This window comes from Salvelinus alpinus, chromosome 37 (genome assembly GCF_045679555.1).
Source record: "Salvelinus alpinus chromosome 37, SLU_Salpinus.1, whole genome shotgun sequence".
Lineage (NCBI taxonomy): Eukaryota > Metazoa > Chordata > Actinopteri > Salmoniformes > Salmonidae > Salvelinus > Salvelinus alpinus.
In genome coordinates, this window is record NC_092122.1 from 11,764,868 (window position 1) to 11,791,251 (window position 26,384).

At 45.4% G+C, this 26,384-nt stretch overlaps 1 protein-coding gene across 4 annotated transcripts in view; it reads left to right on the top strand.

Moving 5' to 3' along the window:
- LOC139566122 (USP6 N-terminal-like protein) overlaps window positions 1–26,384 on the top strand; it is a 90,913-nt gene that overhangs the window by 58,001 nt on the left and 6,528 nt on the right. For 3 of the 4 annotated variants that reach the window (XM_071387059.1, XM_071387057.1, XM_071387058.1), the window contains 9 exons: window positions 7,386–7,459; window positions 9,990–10,072; window positions 11,749–11,788; window positions 12,208–12,288; window positions 16,566–16,673; window positions 17,236–17,345; window positions 18,145–18,193; window positions 20,061–20,181; window positions 26,198–26,292. In XM_071387059.1, coding sequence (XP_071243160.1) covers window positions 7,386–7,459; window positions 9,990–10,072; window positions 11,749–11,788; window positions 12,208–12,288; window positions 16,566–16,673; window positions 17,236–17,345; window positions 18,145–18,193; window positions 20,061–20,181; window positions 26,198–26,292 — 761 coding nt within the window. Of the gene's footprint in view, window positions 1–7,385; window positions 7,460–9,989; window positions 10,073–11,748; window positions 11,789–12,207; window positions 12,289–16,565; window positions 16,674–17,235; window positions 17,346–17,402; window positions 17,437–18,144; window positions 18,194–20,060; window positions 20,182–26,197; window positions 26,293–26,384 lie in introns of those variants that run through there. The other variant, XM_071387060.1, reaches the window with a different exon arrangement.

The window sequence follows — 26,384 nt, forward strand, 5'->3', positions numbered from 1 at the left end:
TGATCTGAGGCTCTTTCCCCTGTTGCCTCCGTCATCCTCCAAATCCCACCAACATCAGCTGCCTCAGAGCGCAACTGGTCCTTGTTTGGGAACACAAACACCAGAGCACACAACAGGCTGACCAATACAAGGGTTGAAAAATTGGTGGCCATCCGGGAAGATTTGAAGCTTTTTGAGCCTGACAACGAGCCATCCTCAACAAGGTTGGAAAGTGACAGTGAAGATGAGGCCTCAGTCTGATGTTCAAGAGGTGGACATTAAGGAGGTCCAGGGAGAAGACATGGAAGCCTGAGAGGAAGACAACCAAAGCTTTCGTTTCTAGACTATCATTTTACAGATGTATGATAATGTTTTTGGGAGATGCGATGGATCATTGGTGATCATTCAATATTCCCTTTTTGTTTTTCAGTGAAATCATCCCATGTGAAGAGTCAACTCATTTAATTAAAGTTCAATTCATTACTAAATAGTTTTTTTTATTTCTATTGGAAGGATTTAATCATTTGCAATTATGTCTACTTATGATAAGGTAAAATGTTTGTTTCTGTCTCCATATATGGTAAATATATCAATGCAAAAATAATCTACATTTAAATGGATTTAATATTAATTTGCATATATTCCCATTAATTCCCACAGAAAGTTTCCACCTCTGAATATTCCCCAAATTGTGCAACCCTACTGTTGAGGTCAACTACAGTTGAAGTCGGAAGTTTACATACACCTTAGCCAAATACATTTAAACTCAGTTTTTCACAATTCCTGACATTTAATCCTAGTAAAAATTCTCTGTCTTATGTCAAACATTTTGGGTATCCTTCCACAAGCTTCCCACAATAAATTGGGAGAATTTTGACCCATTCCTCCTGACAGAGCTGGTGTAACTGAGTCAGGTTTGTAGGCCTCCTTGCTCACACACGCTTTTTCAGTTCTGCCCACAAATGTTCTATGGAATTGAGGTCATGGCTTTGTGATGGCCACTCCAACACCTTGATTTTATTGTCTTTAAGCCATTTTGCCAAAACTTTGGAAGTATGCTTGGGGTCATTGTCCATTTGGAAGACCCATTTACCAAGCTTTAACTTCCTGACTGATGTCTTGATGTTGCTTCAATATATCCACATAATTTTCCTGCCTCATGATGCCATCTATTTTGTGAAGTGCACCAGTCCCTCCTGCAGCAAAGCACCCCCACAACATAATGCTGCCACCCCGTGCTTCACGGTTGGGATGGTGTTCTCCTCGGCGTGCAAGCCTCCTCCTTTTTCCTCCAAATTTTACAATGGTCATTATGGCCAAACAGTTCTATTTTTGTTTCATCAGACCAGAGGACATTTCTCCAAAAAGTATGATCTTTGTCCCAATGTGCAGTTGCAAATCATAGTCTGGCACCAAAGTACATTCATCTCTAGGAGACAGAACGTGTCTCCTTTCTGAACAGTATGGCGGCTGCATGGTCCCATGGTGTTTATACTTGCGTACTATTGCTTGTACAGATGAACGTGGTAACTTCAGGCGTTTTGGATGAACCAGACTTGTGGAGGTCTACAATTTGTTTTTTTGGCTGATTTCTTTTAGATTTTCCCATGATGTCAAGCAGAGGCACTGACTGTGAAGGTAGGCCTTGAAATACATCCACAGGTACACCTCCAATTGACTCAAATGATGTCAATTTGCCTATTCGAAGCTTCTAAAGCCATTTTCCAAGCTGTTTAAAGGCACAGTCAACTTAGCGTATGTAAACTTCTGACCCACTGGAATTGTGATACAGTGAAATAATCTGTCTGTAAACAATTGTTGGAAAAATGACTTGTGTCATGCACAAAGTAGATGTCCTAACCGACTTGCCAAAACTATAGTTTTTTAACAAGAAAATTGTGGAGTGGTTGAAAAACGAGTTTTAATGACTTCAACCTAAGTGTATGTAAACTTCTGACTTCAACTGTGTGTGTGATGTGGTTGGGTACAGGTAGAAACATGTTTGTGTTTTACATCTAGTTTGGGCAAATGAATATAGTTTTGAAGCTATGCTAATTAGAGGTCGACCGATTAATCGGAATGGCCGATTTTAATTAGGGCCGACTTCAAGTTTTCATAACAATCGGAAATCGGTATTTTTGGACACCGATTTGGCCGATTATTATTATTTTTTATATTTTTTTACACCTTTATTTAACTAGGCAAGTCAGTTAAGAACACATTCTTATTTACAATGACAGCCTAGGAAAGGTGGGTTAACTGCCTCGTTCAGGGGCAGAACGACAGATTTTTACCTTGTCAGCTCGGGGGATTCAATCTTGCAACCTTACAGTTAACTAGTCCAATGCTCTAACACCTGATTACATTGCACTCCACGAGGAGCCTGCCTGTTACGCGAATGCAGTAAACCAAGGCAAGTTGCTAGCTAGCATTAAACTTATCTTATAAAAAACAATCAATCAATCATAATCACTAGTTAACTACACATGGTTGATGATATTACTAGTTTATCTAGTGTGTCCTGCGTTGCATATAATCAATGCGGTGCGTGTATATGCAACAGTTCGTGCCGCCTAATTTGCCAGAATTTTACGTAATTATGACATAACATTGAAGGTTGTGCAATGTAACAGGAATATTTAGACTTAGGGATGCCACCCGTTAGATAAAATACGGAACGGTTCCGTATTTCACTGAAAGAATAAACGTCTTGTTTTCGAGATGATAGTTTCCGGATTCGACCATATTAATGACCTAAGGCTCGTATTTCTGTGTGTTATTATGTTATAATTAAGTCTATGATTTGATAGAGCAGTCTGAGCGATGGTGGGCACCAGCAGGCTCGTAAGCATTCATTCAAACAGCACTTTCGTGCGTGTTGCCAGCAGCTCTGCTGTTTATGAATTCAAGCCTATCAACTCCCGAGATGAGGCTGGTGTAACCGATGTGAAATGGCTAGCTAGTTAGCGGGGTGCGCGCTAATAGCGTTTCAAACGTCACTCGCTCTGAGACTTGGAGTGGTTGTTCCCCTTGCTCTGCAAGGGCCGCGGCTTTTGTGGAGCGATGGGTAATGCTGCTTCGAGGGTGGCTGTTGTCGTTGTGTTCCTGGTTCGAGCCCAGGTAGGAGCGAGGAGAGGGACGGAAGCTATACTGTTACACTGGCAATACTAAAGTGCCTATAAGAACATCCAATAGTCAAAGGTTAATGAAATACAAATGGTATAGGAGAGAAATAGTCCTACAATTCCTATAATAACTACAACCTAATAATTCTTACCTGGGAATATTGAAGACTCATGTTAAAAGGAACCACCAGCTTTCATATGTTCTCCTGTTCTGAGCAAGGAACTTAAACGTTAGCTTTCTTACATGGCACATATTGCACTTTTACTTTCTTCTCCAATACTTTGTTTTTGTATTTTTTGCATTATTTAAACCAAATTGAACATGTTTCATTATTTATTTGAGGCTAAATTGATTTTATTGATGTATTATATTAAGTTAAAATAAGTGTTCATTCCGTATTGTTGTAATTGTCATTAAAAATCGTCCGATTTAATCGGTATCGTTTTTTGGTCCTCCAATAATCGGTATCGGTATCGGCGTTGAAAAAGCATAATCGGTCGACCTCTAATGCTAATAGCATGCCCAGTGTTATGCCACATGTGGTTAGCCTACAGTTTTTTTTGCTGTTACCCTGACAATTGGGTGACATCAGGCTAGTGTGTGTGTTTGTATATTTGAACACACAATGGTGTGACAACACACACAGGCTCCATTTAGAACTTTGGCGTACCACAAACGCCAATGTTTTACTTCACTTTCAGTCCTTATCCAGTAGGCATTTCTCTTTTTGTTCACTTTTTACATTCTATTCATTTCAAGGCATGATTTGACATGGCCTTGGTGTACTTCGTGATTGCCTGTATAGATCCTTTTTTCCCAATATGTAATGCGGTAAGGTGACTAGAGGCAGCACTCTCAGCTTGGTCGGCTCCAGGTCTGGCCTTGGGACGTGTTGATTGGCTGAACACAGGCAGGCTGAGAGGCGGATGAACAAAGTGAAGTGTGAGGCACTGTGAGTTCAAGATCAAAGGACAAGAAATGACTTCTCCTCCATGCAGGCTTTCCATTAGAACCATGCAACTTCAGTACCTTTGCAGATAAGAACCGGCAATGAGTGTTAACTTGGAGGGAGAGAGGAGCAGAGAGCAAAATAACACTACTTCTTATAAAGACAATTCTTGGACTAGAAACCGCTAGACTCTAAAAGAGAGGAGCAGAATATTACATATTGTCTATTGTCATACAGTTGTTTACAGTCATCCAGACTCATTCTTTGACAGGAGTTGTGATGAATACAGACATACTTTACAGAAAGACGACACAGGAAGACACAGTGTTATTATGTTAACTGAGAGGGATGTTATTTTAACGTCTGTTGTTTTTGATGATGCTGTTGTCCCGATGACTGAGTCTGATTGGAGGAATGCATGATCCTAAGTTAATTATTTTATAGACTTGATCTACAGTTGAATCATCATGGACAAACAGGTTATATACAGATTGACAACTTGTTGTCCCTAACCTGTGAGTGAGCGAGACCAGTTCTCTCCTTAGTTCTTTCAGTGACGTTTTCCAGCGTTTTTCAGAAGCATAATGTATGATTAATACCTTTCAGCAAGGAAAATGACAGCTTTCTATTCTAATACTCTGTTATGACCTCTGTGATGGATGGAGAGAAAGAGAGGGACAGCTGTTTGACGGGTGGTAGAGAGCAGGAGTGAAGGGGAAAGCGGAGAACCGGGCAATTTCCACTCAGGCAAAGCACTAAACCGATGGGGACATTTTAATCGCAGCGGGAGAGGGAAATGACCTGCCGTTCTACGCAGCCGTCGCCACAGGGCACTGCCATGTGAAGAGGAAGCGATTGAGACTGGCAGAGGAGGATGAGGGAGGGGTGAAAGGTCAGGGAGGTAGGGGGTCTAACCAGGGAAAAGAGGAGTAGGAGTGGACAGGGGAAGGAATGGGGAGGAGGATGGCGTGACTCGCTGGAAGTGCAAAGGTTCAGGGATGTAGGTTTTCCTCAAGCAGCCCTGTAGCCTCAAGGAAGGGGCTTGTCCAGGAGTGTTCTGTAGGCACGAGGAGTCACAGCAGTCCAAGCAACACAACAAACACAATCATTCTGAATGAGCCTCCAACCCCTTACAAACACGGAGTCACGGATGCCAGTGCCATTCCCCGAGCATGAAAGAGTCTAATTGCGTTTAGCTTAAGCGCTGCCCCTGTTGAATACTAATATGGCCGCTGGGGGGTTCAGTGTGTGTTACTGCTGCCAACACTGGGCTTTACTATGGGAAGACTCAAGACCCAGAATTCCATTCCACTGAACCATGGAAAAATTCAGTGGGGGGGGGGGGGGTATTTGTTTCCAGACAGTGTCCCCCTGCTGTCCCTTCTCCCACTCTGTGTGCCATTGTCAGAAAATGGCGGCATGCCTTTCACTGTGACAGACAGTTACACACCACCCTGTCATAAAAATTCCGGCCGGCTCGATAAGAGCGACGTTTGTTCGGACATATTGGAATTCCGGACGAGCCCAGGGAGGAAGTGGGGAAGAATCAAAGTGGAATAGTTCCTGTCGGAATAGTGACTGAAAATGTGAAAGATAAGAGAAAAAATCTAATGATTTAAAACTGTAAAACCACCCTTCTCTTGGGACCTTGTACTTCTTAGGTGGAGGCGAAGCAGCACATCTCATTGGTGGAGAGGGTTGAAAAGCTGTATCCTCATTGGTGGTTGCTGCTCTGCCACTCTGGTGAACGGAGAGAATTACGTCATGTCTCACACCAGCTCAGTAAACACAGTAGCACACACAGAGTATCTACAATAGCCTCTTTCACTAAGAACACAGTATTGTGTTGTTTCTTGTGCTGTGTGTGGAGCAATGTATTTATTCTCACACTGACATGGTTGGCAAGCTGCCTCAATCTGTGTAAAAATAGATTTACAGAAAATTAGTTCAGTGCTTTGTTTATTCTCAATCGCCGCGTGAGTCCAATGTGTCTGAGGTGCACACACACACACACACACACACACACACACACACACACACACACACACACACACACACACACACACACACACACACACACAGACCTTGTCTTTCTGATTTGCATTTGGCTGGCAGCTCAGTGCAGGTACATCAAAGCAGGTGAAATGCCAATTGGTCCGTCGCCTGGAAAGATTCACTATCTTTTTCCATCAGGAAGGATGATTTAGTACCAGCCTTTTGCTAATAGAAAACACAGATACACAGTATATTCTGGCTGACCGCATTCCATCACAAGAACTACCTGTTATTGGTGAACTCATAGAACCAATGGGGCTCTTTCAATAAATCTGACCTAGACTTTTTAGTTTCCCACAATTTTACCCACAACACACACACACGTATATTCTGTGCCAGCTTTGTTAGCGTGTTTTCCTGTATTTTGAGCTTCCCATTGGCTGCTGAATCAGGAAGTGGCAGTGTGTGTGTGGAGTGACTGTTTGTCGGACCTTTACATTCGACCGGTCAGCTCCTACAGTCATCATCTGATGAGGAAACCAAGGATTGTAAATGGAGGAAACTCACTTGGTTGAGTGGTACAGTTGAGATAGAGGTGTGCGCGCACCTTTGTTCGGCGCCCTCAGCATCCTGGTCACGCTCACGCATCCTGGTCACGCTCACGCATCCTGCTCACGCATCCTGGTCACGCTCACGCATCCTGCTCACGCATCCTGGTCACGCTCACGCATCCTGGTCACGCTCACGCATCCTGGTCACGCTCACGCATCCTGGTCACGCTCACGCATCCTGGTCACGCTCACGCATCCTGGTCACGCTCACGCATCCTGGTCACGCTCACGCATCCTGGTCATCCTGGTCACGCATCCTGGTCATCCTGGAGCGTAATAGCTGACGTGTGCACACACCGCGTCTGTCACATAGGGACGCCCCTCTATGACACTGGTCTCCATTTTGAGCTCAAAGTGGCTCAACTCAACGGCTCTCAAACACACACACTACCGCTCTCAAACAGCCTCTTAGCTGTGTATGATACACACCACCCCTGGTGAGTCCTGCTGGTTCCACCAGTGTGACTCAGACATGCCCCCCAGTGTGTGCTACAGTAGGCCAGGCTTTAACCTTTGACCCCTGGCTCAGTGTGGGGCCAGAGAACTGAACCACTTAGTGTTTGATAGTAGTGAAAAGGTACAGCACGACCACTTCCAGTCTGTATTGGCCTTCACTGAGCCTACTGGGACCACAATATAAAGGTTGACATTTGAACTCTTCTCCTCTCCTTTTCTTCCATCTCCTTCTACTTCTACCCCCCCCCCCCCTCTGTTTTCTCTGGCAGCGTCTGGTACAGAGCAGGATGCTGTGCTGAGGCTTGAGAAGGAGAGGGCTGAGATCATCTCCAAATATGACAAGGTAAGAACCCCTCCACTAATGAAGGACAGTAAATCACCTGCAGCATTGAATGTTCGTCTGTCACTACCAGACAGAAGCTGGGCTAACAATATTTCCAGGAAGTTTCCAGAGATTTGTGCTTTGTTTTCTTGTCATAAAATTGTGATATTTGTCAGACTGATGGTGAAAAGTCTGTGTCCATCCACACCATCGTGTGTGTGTGTGTGTGTGGCACCTCTTTCCATTGCCTGTGGCATCATCACTATAACCAGCCATCGTTCCTGGTTTATAAATGAGCCTTTTTAATTTAGTCCAGCGGGCAGTATAATCAAGCCCGCTCGTTAAGAGAGGAGCAATGAGGGAGGGATGGCGTGTAGGAGAGAGGCGGGCACTCTGACACAGAGTTTAATTATGTTTTGATGTTTGACCCTGATTACTAGAGGAGTCCATTTTCTCTCGTTGGCGAGGCGGAACGAGTCCAATCAAAACCAATTCAGTTTCATAATGACAGTGTCGGGGGGGAAGGGGACTGATATCAAAACATCAAGACAAAGATGGAGTTCATGCTCTCACTACAGACCTCAAATGTTTATCAATGGGGTTTCAGTCAAGGGTATGATGGAGTACGGCCTATCCCTCCGGTTTCCTTTGACTACAGGAGAATACTGGAAGAAGCCTTGTATACGCTCTCGAACTGGGACAGAGGCAATCATAGACACCAGAAACATGGAAAGCTTGACAAAGTGGAACACTGAACAGAATCATGCTCCAATTCTGCTATGGCATTGATTTTACACAGCTGTCTTGTGCGTGCGCCCCTGTGTCTATACGCAGATACCACATGACACGGGCTTTAGACACAGTCTGTGTCTCCACTGACATCTCTTCCAGGCTCTGTGTGTGTTCGGCCTGAGGTTGGATGTAACAACAATCTATTCATCCCAGATGTGTCTTTTTTATGTATTTATATTCATGTTACCCTGTTTCTGCTGTGTGAGGGAGCTGGGTTAAGTTAGGACAGGATTTCCAGTAAACAGAGGGAGTGCGGGAGGAAGAGATGTTTTTAGACATCCAGCTGGTCTTCAGGCCTTGCAGACCTCAGCCAGCTGGACATCGTTTAGCTCGCTCTCTTTTCGATTCATCACCTTTTTTGACTTTTTTTATACATTTATTTAACTAGGCAAGTCAGTTAAGAACAAATTCTTATTTACAATCACGGCCTACCGGGGAACAGTGGGTTAACTGCCTTGCATCTGTTGGTCACAGATACCTTTTTTTTTTAAAGAGGTAGTGGCGTGGATCAGAACCAGTCCGTATCTGGTGTGACCACCATTTACCTCATGCAGCGCGACACGTCTCCTTCACATAGAGTTGATCAGGATGTTGATTGTGGCCTGTGGAATGTTGTCCCACTCCTCTTCAATGGCTGTGCGTAGTTGCTTGATATTGTTGAGAACTGGAACACGCTGTCGTACACGTCAATCCAGAGCATACCAAACATGCTCAATGGGTGATGTGTCTGAGTATGCAAGCCATGGAAGAACTGGGACATTTTCAGCTTCCAGGAATTGTGTACAGATCCTTGCGACATGGTGCCGTGTATTATCATGCTGAAACATGCGGTGATGTCGGTGGATGAATGGCACAACAATGGGCCTTAGGATCTCATCACGGTAGCTCTGTGCATTCAAATTGCCATTGTTAAAAGTCAATTGTGTTCGTTGTCCGTAGCCTATACCTACCTGCCCATACCATAACACCACCGCCACCACGGGGCACTCTGTTCACAACGTTGACATCAGCAAACCGCGTGTCCACACAACGCCATTAACATGGTCTGTGGTTGTGAGTCCGGATGGACGTACTGCCAAATTCTCAAACTACTTTGGAGGCGGCTTATGGTAGAAAAATGTACATTCAATTCTCTGGCAACAGCTCTGGTGGACATTGTTGCAGTCAGCATGCCAATTGCACAACTTGAGACATCTGTGGCATTTTGTTATGTGATAAATCTGCACATTTTTTGTGGCCTTTTTTGTCCCCAGCACAAGGTGCACCTGTGTAATTATAATGCTGTTTAATCAGCTTCTTGATATGCCACACCTGTCAGGTGGATGGATTATCTTGGCAAAGGAGACATGCTCACTAACAGGGATGTAAACAAATTTGTGCACACAATTTGGGAGAAATAAGCTTTCTGTGCGTATGGAAAATGTCTGGGATCATTTATTTCAGCTCATGAAACATGGGACCAACACTTTACATGTTGCGTTTATATTTTTGTTCAGTATAGAATAACACTGATGTTCATGTTCTGTCTCAATTGTAATAGTGTCGATGTTTACAAAGTATGTAGCCATTCAGTTCTATATAGGCATTAAGTTACTTTACTTCTTAACATTCAAAGTATCTCATTGGTATTCATTCTCATTTGTGCTGCATTCAAAGTAAAAAAACATTTTTCTTCCCAAGAATGTTTTTTTTTAAAGCACAAATGCATTTCAAACTACTTGTTATTTATTGCTTTACCCATGAGGCTCTTTGATTGCAGGGAAAAGAGGGCGCCACTGTGGAACCCTGGGAGGATGCAAGCTTCCACCTGTACAAAGTCATTGACCGCTTCGGCTTCGTACAGTAAGAGCGCACACACACACACACACACACACACACACACCCTTAGGTGATCAATTCATTAAACATGGCAAATAATCTTTGAAATGTGATTCAGTCACACACACCACAATCTTCCCCCTTGTTTGTGTTCTGATATTTAACTTCAGTAAAAACTTCAAAGAACACTAGTTTAAAATAGTACCATTGTCTTGAAGTAGGAGAAAGTGACTCTCTATACAGCTTGGTGTTGAGTATAAGCCCCTCTCTATATCCTGGTGTGCTATGTGGCTTTGGCATGGCCAGCAGTGGGGTTGCATGGCTCTTAAACAACACTGTTCTTAGGCAGTTATAACAGTTATATATAGGCTGGCACATGTGGGCTGGTCCAGGCAGGAAGCTGCCGGGTTAGCCACAATCACAGGGCATCGGTGTGGGAGCTCAGGCCCAGGGCCAGTCACGGTATAGGGGAGAGAGGGATGATGTGCCGGAGCCCAGGGCCAGTCACGGTCTGGAGAGAGATGGAGAAAAGGTTCCAGTCTGGAGAGAAGGAAGGATGGAGAGGTTGAGGCCCTGGGTGAAGGCTATGGTCTGGGAGAGAGAGGGATGGAAAGAGAGCAGATGGGGGCTTGGCTGAAGGTTATGGTTCTGGCCTAATGCCAGGACTTTGGACTGGTTAGGACACAGAGCTGGGGCCCATGGTTAAGACAGTAGAGATGAGGCCTCAGGCTCCATGAAATAGCCTATGAAGGAGAGCCCTTTCTAGGTCATACTGACTAGGTGTGACGACGACAAGGAGGGAGAAAAGAAGGGAATGCCCCATTTACAGGCAGACACCGACAAACTAACTCATACAGGAAGCACAGAGAGTTTGCAGTCAAAGGCCAGGTTCAGGGGTCAGGGCAGTCCCGGGACAGAGACACGGGAAGTGGGGGTTGGGACCCAGACTCTGTTCCCTTCCATGAAGTCGTCACAGATCTGACCTGATCACAGGTCTGACCATGTTGGATTGGTTAAAGCAATGGAGAGGAAACCTTACTTTCACTTGCCCAGTCATGGACAGATTAGTTAATATTACTAAAAGAAGGAAGGATGCATTTTGAGAGTATTGGAACAGGCCCCCACCATGGGGAAATTCCATTTTTATGTTCTAAGCCAGTGGGTGTAGTGGCACAGACAGAACTGTGCTGCTGTGAACTGTTAGTTTCATAGTGTAACTGACAGATAGCCATAGAGGCATTGAAACTGGGACAGGACAGTAGCCAGAATGGAGGAATGTTTTAATGTGTTATTTCCTGTTTGCTTGGCTGCTGACGTGTAATGTTCCCTCCCTTTGATGAGTGTTAAAGGGAAGGTTAAACGAGCTCTGGCAGAAACAGCATTTCTTTCTTTAATGACTCCACTTCCTCTGGAAAGAATCTTTGAGTGGTCCGTATTCACGTTGAGACATATCATCTTGGGGCTCCATCTTGTCCGTCTTCATTGCGTATGAGGGAGTTGAGTTGGACAGAGAGACAGCCTACTAACATTCCACCCATCTACCAAATGTGTAATGTTCTTAAAGGCCCAGACCAGCAAAGCCTTAGCTAAGCCCATGGTCAAACAATGATTGATACCTTGCATATTTTCAAAGCAAGAATGTGTCTATAAAATAAACCAAAGCTGTGCAATGCAAAAGCTTGTTTGTTTCTCCTCTCCAGTGAGAATGACCTTCCGTCCTACGACTCGGTGGAAGAGAAGGTGAGCGACCATGTTTCAGACCCTCAGGGCTAACTACATCTCTCCCATCCCACATGTCTATGCCGCTGTAAAATGGCCTTCACAGATGAGAAAGAAGAAAATGTCTTTCACATGCATAACGATTATTATTACTGCTATGAATAGAACTTTGGTTGCTGAGAATGTAGAAGTTCTTTCCTTTTCAGAATCCTAACACTTTGTAGGCTTCTACTGTAGCTCACGATGAGTTTCATATTGTTCTGAGCTGATTTTAAGATTGCATTCTAATTTCACTGTAACCTTTGCCTCATCCTACATCATAAAAAGTGTTAAGTTTATGAAGCAAAATGTATGCTACTGCATATTTGTCTGCATATACAGTTCCTCCAGAGTTTTGGTAATGAGGAAGTGTTAACATGCCACTTCCTGTGTCCCCTCAGCAAAAACACATAGAGGTAGAAAGGACCTCAAAATGGCTGAAGATGATGAAGAGCTGGGACAAGTATAAGAACAGTGAAAAGGTACGATCTCTCTCTTCCTCCCTCACCATCTCTCCCCCTTCTTGCAGTCTCTCTTAAAATATCTCATTCCCACATTCCTGTTGTCAAATATTACATTCCACATTCTTCTCCTCCACTCCTCATGCCTCACATCTCTTCTTCTCTTTGGTGAACAAATATTAGTGAGTCTCTCCCTGAAGAGCATTTGTAGGGGTCTTTGTTAGTACCTGAGTTTGGGGTCTTCTTTATGATAGGTGTTGGGCCCTCGGGCATTCAGTTCTGAAGTCCTTCAGCTGTACGCTGAGGTGGTTCCAGTGGGAATTGGAGATTTGTCTTTAAATTAACCTTGGCTAGGGGAATGTTTTAGCTTTGTTCTCTCTCTTTCTCTGGTTTCAAGAATTGCGTGACAAGCAACAACCACCAAGGACTTGTTGTTTCTCCCCCCCACCTCCCCTTTAGGGGTATCCGTATTCTGTCAGTCAGTGCTCCGCTCGTTTCTCTCGGCTGGTTAAACAGGTTACGGTTGATGGCTCTTTTTGTTTCCTGTGCTGCTGAAAACAATAGCATACTAATGCAGTCATAAGGTTCTAGCGTCTGTAAGGCAGGTTCTAGCGTCTGTAAGGCAGGTTCTCTACGCTGAAGAGCCATTAGATCTCATACACATACATACACACACACACACAAACAGACACTAAACTCACCAAAAGAAACCATGCGCACAAACACACACACACACCAATTGATGATTAGTGTAGCAGGTGCACTCATTGACTTCCTCATCAGAGCCCTAATTACAGGGCTGTCGCTGTAGAGACGTCAAGCCCTGAGTGGGTCTATCTGGCACACACACACACACACACACACACACACACACACACACACACACACACACACACACACACACACACACACACACACACACATACTACACACACACACATACTACACAGTACAAACACACACCTCCACACTCAGAGAACACGTATACTACACACACTCACTCACATACACATACTAACATGCACTATGAGCATACAACCTAAACTGATTTGTTAACCTTTAATTATCACCCATCACTGGCCATCCGATGCCTAAACACATCTCCTTCCAAATCAATGTTTCTCTCTCTTCTCCCACCTCTCTCTGTGTTCCGCCTGCTGAGTAATGAAGATGCACTGTGTGTGTGTTAGGCTATTAGGCTATTTATAGCCACCTCCGTTGCTTGACTGACAGCTGAATAAAATCGAGCACACAGCCATGCAATCTCTATAGACAAACATTGACAGTAGAATGGCCTTACTGAAGAGGTCAGTGACTTTCAACGTGGCACCGTCATAGGATGCCACCTTTCCAACAAGTCAGTTCGTTAAATTTCTGTCCTTCTAGAGCTGCCCCGGTCAACTGTAAGTGCTGTTATTGTGAAGTGGAAACGTCTAGGAGCAACAGCGGCTCAGCCGCGAAGTGGTAGGCCACACAAGCTCACAGAACGGGACCGCAGAGTGCTAAAGCGCGTAGTGAGTAAAAATCGTCTGGCCTTGGTTGCAGCCATTATTTCCTCTAAAATGTGCGCTGCTCCCCGGGACTACCGTGCAGAAATATCAGCCCACAGAGAGAAGCATGAGATTGATCTTCACTCAACTTTCTAGAGCAGTGTTCACTGACTGGTTGATCTCCAAGGCATTCTTAGTCGATCGTCAAACATTTCTGTAAAAAAACAACGATAAAGCCTTGTTCCTATTTTGTTTTATTCGTCTTGGGCTGTTGGCGGTAGGTGAACCCGATTCAGCTGCCCTGCGCACCGGGTAGGCAAACTGTTGCCATTTTGAACCATTGCATGTGTCTGGCGGGCCTGGAAAGCAGTGCACTATAGGCTTACCGCAGGCCAATCGGATGGCTTAGATGACCGTGTCTGCAGTAACATAGCAGGTATAACAGAAAGCTAGAGAAAAGTTGATACTGTGAGATTTCAAAACGTTTAAAACCATGACTAGAGGGAGACTCAATGAATACAGCAAAGAGCTGCTGTTTTTATGAGTGAGTGTTTAAGTTCTCTCTCAGCACTGTCAACACTTTGTATTCAACACTTTTATAAGCCATAAAATGCACGTTCTTCCTATTTCCACTCAGCGCTGCAACAAGCACTGCAGCAGTAATGAATGAGTAGGAAAGTGAAACCTATAGGCTTGCGTTGTTGTTATTAGCGGCTTGGGTCTTTTTTAATATCCAGGAATATTACACTTTCTCTGTTCATAGGAGTAACAACATGAATTTGTGCATGAGGCAGAAATAATGCTGTGCGACTCGAGTTTCCCCACCCTTTTAGGTCAGGGTCAGTGAAGGAAAGGGAGAGCAGAGGGATGTTGAGAGGCGGACCCTCCGTCTGCTGCTCTCTCCCTCCGCTGAGACTGACCGTCAAATGCAGTCACCATCAGCCCAGTAAAATAAAAATAAAGCATATTATTTAAATGCTCACTGAATGCTCACCTCACTCAGCTGTGCCTCACAAGAAATACAACAACGGATCTATTACCAGTGTGATCATATAGCCTTCCTCAAATTTCGAAATATAATTTTTTTTAATGACCCAGAAAACAATTAATTGGTAGGGCAATTCAAACAAAGCCAATATGCGTTGATAATGTATTAGGCCTATATTTAAATTTCCTTTGCTACTTAGTGAGTTATTAGCCCAGTTATAGAACATTTGTAGTCAGCAATAGGGGAGTGATTAAATCCTACAGTGCACAAAACGTGTACATTTCTAGGCATCTTTGTAAAGCTGCTACTGTAGGCTGAATGATAGAACAGCTATTTCCATGTTAAAATGTTATGGGATGCATTTTCTCCATAGTTTTTGATGGTAGGCCACTCTGGTAGGCCTATATTATGATCAAATAGCCACAGTAGCCTACTTGGCCACTATTATAACTAACATAAAGGAGGGTACAGCCTCAGTGTTCACAGTAAACACGAGCTGGAAGTTGCACAGAATTTTCAAGTTTGCCCTCAGCAGACCAGAAATTTGCTCAGTGCCCCAAGAAATTTGAGGGAACATTGGTTGCAACACTCACTACTGAGTTCCAAACTGCCTCTGGAAGCAAAGTTTCCATGGCCGAGCAGCCGCACACAAGCTTAAGATCAACGCAATGCCAAGCATTGGCTGGAAGTGGTGTAAAGCTCGCCGCCATTGGACTCTGGAGCAGTGGAAACGCATTCTCTGGAGTGATGAATCACGCTTCACCATCTAGCAGTCCGACGGACGAATCTGGGTTTGGTGCCAGGAGAACGCTACCTGCCTTATTGTAGTGCCATCTGTAAAGTTTAGTGGAGGAGGAATAATGGTCCGGGGCTGTTTTTCATGGTTCGGGCTAGGCCCCCCCCCCCCCCCGATTCTGTGCTTCCAACTTTGTGGCAACAGTTTGGGGAAGTCCCTTTTCTGTTTCAGCATGACAATGCCCCTGTGGACAAAGCGAGGTCCATACAGAAATGGTTTGTCGAGATCTGTGTAGAAGAACTTGACTGGCCTGCACAGAGCCCTGACCTCAACTCCATCAACTGTAAGCCAGGCCTAATCGTCCAACAGTGCCCGACCTCTCTAATGCTCTTCTGGATGAATGGAAGCAAGTCCCTGCAGCAATGTTCCAACAGCTAGTGGAAAGCCTTCCCAGAAGAGTGGAGGCTGTTATTACAGAAAAGGAGGGACCAACTTCATATTAATAGCCATGATTTTGTTCAAAGTGTCAACATACTTTTGTCTGTGTGTGACCCTGTAAAACAACACACACATACCTGTCCTCACACACACATACCTGTCCTCACACACACATACATACCTGTCCTCTCACACACACCTGTCCTCTCACACACACACACACACACACACGTCCTCTCACACACACCTGTCCTCTCTCTCACACACACACACACACACACACACACACACACACACACACACACACACACACACACACACACACACACACACACACACACACACACACACACACACACACACACACACACACACACACACACACACACCTGTCCTCTCATACTATCCACTTGAGTAACATTTGATTGATGATTGATTGTACCCCCTTAATGCTGAATGTGAGTCAGATTATTCATACTGTCAATTCATCATGAAAACTGTTCGGTTGTGTAGCTCATTTGATTGGGCACAAAGGCATTTTGAACCTTGAGCGTTAGGGCTAGGGGGTGTGGTTGAAAGGTGAAGCATGGTCTCTTTGATGTTGCACTAAGAATGTCCTTTTCCCCGTATTCATGTCTACCTCCAGCTGGTGAGGCGGATCTATAAGGGAATTCCCCTACAGCTCCGAGGAGAGGTGTGGTGTCTGCTCCTCGACGTTCCCAAAATAAAGGAGGAGAAGAAAGACTTCTACGAGGTACGTTATGGAAGCACGAGACAAGAGCTCACAGCATAGGACCAATATCCTCCCTCCTTCCTCCCCGGGCAAAGTCATGTAGAAACTACACACATTCACACTCTCCTATTGTCTCTCTCCACTCAGCCAGCTTCATTAACATTCATAACCAGGCCGGCAAACCCTGGATTTATTACATTTCAGAGCTTCATCCATTATTATGGGGGAGATGAATGTGTGTGGAGGGGAAGGTGTGTGTGTGTGTGTGTGTGTGTGTGTGTGTGTGTGTGTGTGTGTGTGTGTGTGTGTGTGTGTGTGTGTGTGTGTGTGTGTGTGTGTGTGTGTGTGTGTGTGTGTGTGTGTGTGTGTGTGTGTGTGTGTGTGTGTGTGTGAGCACTGGAATACTGAGTTTCTAGTCACAACTGAGCTTTAATATAACTCAAACATTTGCGGGATGGATGAGTAGTTTTATTCCTTTGTATTTCACTCTCACAAACTCTCTCTCACTCACACACACACACACACACACACACACACACACACTCCCTCAGTGACTCTGTGTTGTTGTGTTTCCTGTGTGTAGAAGCTGAAGCTCAGGGCTCGAGGTCTGTCTCCTGACGTCCGTCAGATTGACCTGGATGTGAACCGAACCTACAGGAACCACATCATGTTCATGACCCGCTACGACGTCAAGTCAGTATCTCCCTCCGACTGCACACACACACACATACACACACACACAACACAGGAACCACATCATGTTCATGACCCGCTACGACGTCAAGTCAGTATCTCATACTCAACATGATGAGAAGTACATTATCTACACTTAGTTACTACAGAATAGTACCCGTAATTAGGGTCTGGACTTTTTCTTGACCATGTGCCCTGACTAGGAAAACCCCCTGGTCGTAGCCTGGGCCATGATGCACATCTATCTGGCCATACCTCTTTCTGTCATAATGGTGGCTGACATTGACATTTCCCGATAAGGAAGTCAGAGGACACACTTCCCTTTTCTGTGTTTTTACTTCTGCTTGATGACGTCATGGAGAGAGCCAGAACCAGGGGCCCCTGGGAAGTAAACACTGTGGCCTGCAGAGTCAGAGAGCAGCATGGACCTGGCAGCCACAGCCTCACAGGAACTAAACACATTGCCTCAGTACTGACCATGAAAGCATAACATTTCCTACTACCTCAAACACAAAGGTTGCCATTACTGGCCAAATATAGAAAGTAAAAATCACTAATGCACTTGTTCATCTCATTTAGAAGACAGTACGACTATTAGAGCATTTGAATGATGAGAGAAGACCCGATCTCTCTTGAAAAATGTATCTCAATGAGACTAACCTGGTTAAATAAAAAAGCAACCTGAATTCCCCTTTTGTGATCAATTGTGAAGCTCCTGAGGTGTTCCTGTTAGTTAACCTGCACTTCCATCAGATGACGTCTAGTCATTAGTAGGTTGACTGTTTGTTGTTGTTTTCAGGCAGCAGGCTCTGTTCCACGTCCTAACAGCCTACTCCATGTACAACACGGTGAGTCACACTACACACATTCCAGAATGAATCCCCTGAAACTGCTTTTCTTTATTCTACCTCTCCTTTTCCCAATCAACTATTTTCTACAGCCTCTTCCTTCTCCTCTCCCTCGTCCTTCTTTTTTCCCCTCATCCAGCTCCTCCTGTACATCCTCCCCGTTCTCTCCATCCACCAACCTTTTCTGTTCCTGTGTAGAAATAGAAAAGTGAGTTTGTATGTACAGTTGAAGTCAGAAGTTTACATACACTTAGTTTGGAGTCATATACAGACAGATTATTTCACTTATAATTCACTGTATCAGAAGATTACTTACACTAAATTGACTCTGTCTTTAAACAGCTTGGAAAATTCCAGAAAATTATGTCATGGCTTTAGAAGCTTCTGATAGGCTAATTGACATAATTTGAGTCAATTGGAGGTGTACCTGTGGATGTATTTCAAGGCCTACCTTCAAAATCAGTGCCTCTTTGCTTGACATCATGGGAAAATCAGCCAAGACCTCAGAAAATAAATAGTAGACCTCCATAAGTCTGATTCATCCTTGGGAGCAATTTCAAAATGCCCGAAGGTACCACGTTCATCTGTACAAACAATAGTACGCAAGTATAAACACCATGGGACCACGTAGCCGTCATACCGCTCAGGAAGGAGACGCGTTCTGTCTCCTAGAGATGAACGTACTTTGGTGCGAAAAGTGCAAATCAACCCCAGAATGACAGCAAAGGACCTTGTAAAGATGCTGAAGGAAACGGGTACAAATGATCTATATCCACAGTAAAACGAGTCCTATATCAACATAACCTGAAAGGCCGCTCAGCAAGGAAGAAGCCACTGCTCCAAAACCGCCATAAAAAAGCCTACAGTTTGCAACTGCACATGGGGACAAAGATCATACTTTTTGGAGAAATGTCCTCTGGTCTGATGAAACAAAAATAGAACTGTTTGGCCATAATGACCATCGTTATGTTTGGAGGAAAAAGGGGGGAGGCTTGCATGCTGAAGAACACCATCCCAACCGTGAAGCACGGGGGTGGCAGCATCATGTTGTGGGGGTGCTTTGCTGCAGGAGGGACTGGTGCACTTCACAAAATAGATGGAATCATGAGGCAGGAAAATGATGTGGATATTGAAGCAACATCTCAAGACATCAGTCAGGAAGTTAAAGCTTGGTCGCAAATGGGTCTTCCAAATGGACAATGACCCCAAGCATACTTCCAAAGTTGTGGCAAAATGGCTTAATGACAACAAAGTCAAGGTATTGGAGTGGCCATCACAAAGCCATGACCTCAATCCCATAGAACATTTGTGGGCAGAACTGAAAAAGCATGTGTGAGCAAGGAGGCCTACAAACCTGACTCGGTTACACCAGCTCAGTTACATCAGCTCACCCAACTTATTGTGGGAAGCTTGTGGAAGGCTACCTGAAATGTTAGAACCAAGTTAAACAATTTAAAGGCAATGCTACCAAATACTAATTGAGTGTATGTAAACTTCTGACCCACAGGGAATGTGATGAAAGAAATAAAAGCTGAAATAAATCATTCTCTCTACTATTATTCTGACATTTCACATTCTTAAATTGAAGTGGTGATCCGAACTGACCTAAGACAGGGAATTTTTACTAGGATTAAATGTCAGGAATTGTGAAAAACTGAGTTTAAATGTATTTGGCTAAGGTGTATATAAACTTCCAACTGCAACTATGTTTGTCTATACATTATACAAGTGTGTGTGTGTGTGTGTGTGTGTGTGTGTGTGTGTGTGTGTGTGTGTGTGTGTGTGTGTGTGTGTGTGTGTGTGTGTGTGTGTGTGTGTGTGTGTGTGTGTGTGTGTGTGTGTGTGTGTGTGTGTGGTGTGTGTGTAGGAGGTGGGGTACTGCCAGGGCATGAGTCAGATCACTGCTCTGTTGCTCATCTATATGAATGAAGAGGATGCCTTCTGGGCTCTGGTCAAACTGCTGTCTGGACAGAAACACGCCATGCATGGTAAACACACCAAAACACACACTCTACACACTGTGTAACATCCTATAGAAGTGTTAGACCGTCATTCAGTAGCCCACGCAAAACCCACGCCTAAGTCATGCCATACATTTCACCATATAGGATACAAGTCAATTCAGGGGTAGCATACTAGACCAGACACTAAGTAGGCATGAACAGCCGTGCCCTAGACCACATAGGATAGTTAGCTCTGGTCTTTTACTCCAAACATTCCTTAAGGCCAACATGACCCCACTGACACAGGAACGTGCCCTACGGATAGAATATAAACACACACACACACACTGTATACACACTCTCACATACCTTTCAAGGACTTAGGCTGTCTCTTCTGGGCCCCATAAAATGTGAGGAAACGCATTTCTAGAGAACCCTCCCTTACACCTTCTTACCAGATATCTATAGAGCTCACCCAATCTCACGTCCCTTCCATTCAGACACACACACACACACACACACACACACACACACACACACACACACACACACACACACACACACACACACACACACACACACTGTATACACACCCAATCTCACGTCCCTTCCATTCAGACACACACAGACACTGTATACACACCCAATCTCACGTCCCTTCCATTCAGACACACACACACACTGTATACACACCCAATCTCACGTCCCTTCCATTCAGACACACACAGACACTGTATACACACCCAATCTCACGTCCCTTCCATTCAGACACACACACACACACTGTATACACACCCAATCTCACGTCCCTTCCATTCAGACACACACACACACTGTATACACACCCAATCTCACATCCCTTCCATTCAGACACACACACACACTGTATACACACCCAATCTCACATCCCTTCCATTCAGACACACTGTATACACACCCAATCTCACGTCCCTTCCATTCAGACACACACACACACTGTATACACACCCAATCTCACATCTCTTCCATTCAGACACACACACACACACTGTATACACACCCAATCTCACGTCCCTTCCATTCAGACACACACACACACTGTATACACACCCAATCTCACGTCCCTTCCATTCAGCACACACACACACACACACACACACACACACACACACACACACACACACACACACACACACACACACACACACTGTATACACACCCAATCTCACGTCCCTTCCATTCAGACACACACAGACACTGTATACACACCCAATCTCACGTCCCTTCCATTCAGACACACACACACACACTGTATACACACCCAATCTCACGTCCCTTCCATTCAGACACACACAGACACTGTATACACACCCAATCTCACGTCCCTTCCATTCAGACACACACAGACACTGTATACACACCCAATCTCACGTCCCTTCCATTCAGACACACACAGACACTGTATACACACCCAATCTCACGTCCCTTCCATTCAGACACACACACACACTGTATACACACCCAATCTCACATCCCTTCCATTCAGACACACACACACACTGTATACACACCCAATCTCACATCCCTTCCATTCAGACACACTGTATACACACCCAATCTCACGTCCCTTCCATTCAGACACACACACACACTGTATACACACCCAATCTCACGTCTCTTCCATTCAGACACACACACACACACTGTATACACACCCAATCTCACGTCCCTTCCATTCAGACACACACACACACTGTATACACACCCAATCTCACGTCCCTTCCATTCAAATCAAATCAAATCAAATTTTATTAGTCACATACACATGGTTAGCAGATGTTAATGCGAGTGTAGCGAAATGCTTGTGCTTCTAGTTCCGACAATGCAGTAATAACCAACAAGTAATCTAACCTACAATTCCACAACTACTACCTTATACACACACAAGTGTAAAGGGATAAAGAATATGTACATAAAGATATATGAATGAGTGGTGGTACAGAACGGCATAGGCAAGATGCAGTAGATGGTATAGAGTACGGTATATACATATGAGATGAGTACTGTAGGGTATGTAAACATAAAGTGGCATAGTTTAAAGTGGCTAGTGGTACATGTATTACATAAAGATGGCAAGATGCAGTAGATGATATAGAGTACAGTATATACATATGAGATGGGTAATGTAGGGTATGTAAACATTATATTAAGTGGCATTGTTTAAAGTGGCTAGTGGTACATTTTTACATAATTTCCATCAATTCCCATTTTTAAAGTGGCTGGAGTTGAGTCAGTATGTTGGCAGCGGCCGCTAAATGTTAGTGGTGGCTGTTTAACAGTCTGATGGCCTTGAGATAGAAGCTGTTTTTCAGTCTCTCGGTCCCTGCTTTGATGCACCTGTACTGACCTCGCCTTCTGGATGATAGCGGGGTGAACAGGCAGTGGCTTGGGTGGTTGTTGTCCTTGATGATCTTTATGGCCTTCCTGTGACATCGGGTGGTGTAGGTGTCCTGGAGGGCAGGTAGTTTGCCCCCGGTGATGCGTTCTGCAGACCTCACTACCCTCTGGAGAGCCTTACGGTTGTGGGCGGAGCAGTTGCCGTACCAGGCGGTGATACAGCCCGACAGGATGCTCTCGATTGTGCATCTGTAGAAGTTTGTGAGTGCTTTTGGTGACAAGCCGAATTTCTTCAGCCTCCTGAGGTTGAAGAGGCGCTGCTGCGCCTTCTTCACGACGCTGTCTGTGTGGGTGGACCAATTCAGTTTGTCCGTGATGTGTACACCGAGGAACTTAAAACTTTCCACCTTCTCCACTACTGACCCGTCGATGTGGATAGGGGGGTGCTCCCTCTGCTGTTTCCTGAAGTCCACAATCATCTCCTTTGTTTTGTTGACGTTGAGTGTGAGGTTATTTTCCTGACACCACACTCCGAGGGCCCTCACCTCCTCCCTGTAGGCCGTCTCGTCGTTGTTGGTAATCAAGCCTACCACTGTAGTGTCATCCGCAAACTTGATGATTGAGTTGGAGGCGTGCATGGCCACGCAGTCGTGGGTGAACAGGGAGTACAGGAGAGGGCTCAGAACGCACCCTTGTGGGGCCCCAGTGTTGAGGATCAGCGGGGTGGAGATGTTGTTACCTACCCTCACCACCTGGGGGCGGCCCGTCAGGAAGTCCAGGACCCAGTTGCACAGGGCGGGGTCGAGACCCAGGGTCTCGAGCTTGATGACGAGTTTGGAGGGTACTATGGTGTTAAATGCTGAGCTGTAATCGATGAACAGCATTCTCACATGGGTATTCCTCTTGTCCAGATGGGTTAGGGCAGTGTGCAGTGTGGTTGCGATTGCGTCGTCTGTGGACCTATTGGGTCGGTAAGCAAATTGGAGTGGGTCTAGGGTGTCCGGTAGGGTGGAGGTGATATGGTCCTTGACTAGTCTCTCAAAGCACTTCATGATGACGGAAGTGAGTGCTACGGGGCGGTAGTCGTTTAGCTCAGTTACCTTAGCTTTCTTGGGAACAGGAACAATGGTGGCCCTCTTGAAGCATGTGGGAACAGCAGACTGGGATAAGGATTGATTGAATATGTCCGTAAACACACCAGCCAGCTGGTCTGCGCATGCTCTGAGGACGCGGCTGGGAATGCCGTCTGGGCCTGCAGCCTTGCGAGGGTTAACACGTTTAAATGTTTTACTCACCTCGGCTGCAGTGAAGGAGAGCCCGCAGGTTTTGGTAGGGGGCCGTGTCAGTGGCACTGTATTGTCCTCAAAGCGGGCAAAAAAGTTGTTTAGCCTGTCTGGGAGCAAGACATCCTGGTCCGCGACGGGGCTGGTTTTCTTTTTGTAATCCGTGATTGACTGTAGACCCTGCCACATACCTCTTGTGTCTGAGCTGTTGAATTGCGACTCGATTTTGTCTCTGTACTGGGACTTAGCCTGTTTGATTGCCTTGCGGAGAGAATAGCTACACTGTTTGTATTCGGTCATGCTTCCGGTCACCTTGCCCTGGTTAAAAGCAGTGGTTCGCGCTTTCAGTTTCACGCGAATGCTGCCGTCAATCCACGGTTTCTGGTTTGGGAATGTTTTAATCGTTGCTGTGGGTACGACATCGTCAATGCACTTCCTAATGAACTCGCTCACCGAATCAGCATATTCGTCAATATTGTTGTTGGACGCAATGCGGAACATATTCCAATCCGCGTGATCGAAGCAGTCTTGAAGCGTGGAATCAGATTGGTCGGACCAGCGTTGAACAGACCTGAGCGCGGGAGCTTGTTGTTTTAGTTTCTGTTTGTAGGCCGGAATCAACAAAATGGAGTCGTGGTCAGCTTTTCCGAAAGGGGGGCGGGGGAGGGCCTTATATGCGTCGCGGAAATTAGTATAACAATGGTCTAGGGTTTTTCCAGCCCTGGTAGCACAATCAATATGCTGATAGAATTTAGGGAGTTTTGTTTTTAGATTAGCCTTGTTAAAATCCCCAGCTACGATGAATGCAGCCTCAGGGTGTGTGGTTTCCAGTTTACAAAGAGTCAGATAAAGTTCGTTCAGGGCCATCGATGTGTCTGCTTGGGGGGAATATATACGGCTGTGATTATGATTGAAGAGAATTCCCTTGGTAGATAATACGGTCGACATTTTATTGTGAGGAGTTCTAGATCAGGTGAACAGAATGACTTGAGTTCCTGTGTGTTGTTATGATGATCACACCACGTCTCGTTAATCATAAGGCATACCCCCCCGCCCCTCTTCTTACCAGAAAGATGTTTGTTTCTGTCGGCGCGATGCATGAAGAAACCAGCTGGCTGCACCGACTCCGTTAGCGTCTCTTGAGTTAGCCATGTTTCCGTGAAGCAGAGCACGTTGCAATCCTTGATGTCTCTCTGGAATGCTACCCGTGCTCGGATTTCATCAACCTTATTGTCAAGAGACTGGACATTGGCGAGTAGTATGCTAGGGAGTGGAGCGCGATGTGCCCGTCTCCGAAGCCTGGCCAGGAGACCGCCTCGTTTGCCCCTTTTACGGCGTCGCACAGGGTCGCCGGCTGGGATCAGATCCATTGTATTGGGTGGAAGGCAAAACACTGGATCCGTTTCGGGAAAGTCATATTCCTGGTAGGAACGATGATGAGTTGACGTTAATCGTATATTCAGTAGTTCCTCCCGACTGTATGTAATGAAACCTAAGATTACCTGGGGTACCGATGTAAGAAATAACACATAAAAAAACAAAATACTGCATATTTTCCAAGGAACACGAAGCGAGGCGGCCATCTCGTTTCGGCGCCGGATGCCGGATCAGACCCACACACACACTGTATACACACCCAATCTCACGTCCCTTCCATTCAGACCCACACACACACTGTATACACACCCAATCTCACGTCCCTTCCATTCAGACCCACACACACACTGTATACACACCCAATCTCACGTCCCTTCCATTCAGACCCACACACACACTGTATACACACCCAATCTCACGTCCCTTCCATTCAGACCCACACACACACTGTATACACACCCAATCTCACGTCCCTTCCATTCAGACCCCTTCCATTCAGACCCACACACACACTGTATACACACCCAATCTCACGTCCCTTCCATTCAGACCCACACACACACTGTATACACACCCAATCTCACGTCCCTTCCATTCAGACCCACACACACACTGTATACACACCCAATCTCACGTCCCTTCCATTCAGACCCACACACACACTGTATACACACCCAATCTCACGTCCCTTCCATTCAGACCCACACACACACTGTATACACACCCAATCTCACGTCCCTTCCATTCAGACCCACACACACACTGTATACACACCCAATCTCACGTCCCTTCCATTCAGACCCACACACACACTGTATACACACCCAATCTCACGTCCCTTCCATTCAGACACACACACACACTGTATACACACCCAATCTCACGTCCCTTCCATTCAGACACACACACACACACTGTATACACACCCAATCTCACGTCCCTTCCATTCAGACCCACACACAGCGAGAACCACCAGAGTAAATTTCTACATTTGATAAAATGCTCTGTGATCTCCTCCCCTCTAGGGTTTTTTATCCCCGGCTTCCCCAAGCTGATGCGCTTCCAGGAGCACCATGACCGCATCCTCAAGAAGATGATGCCCAAACTGAAGTCACACCTGGTGAGGCACACAGAGCGCGCACACACACACACAGCCTGGGGAGGGGGTAGTGGTATATAAATGACAGCCCTAAGCCTGCTGGTATGGGGGAC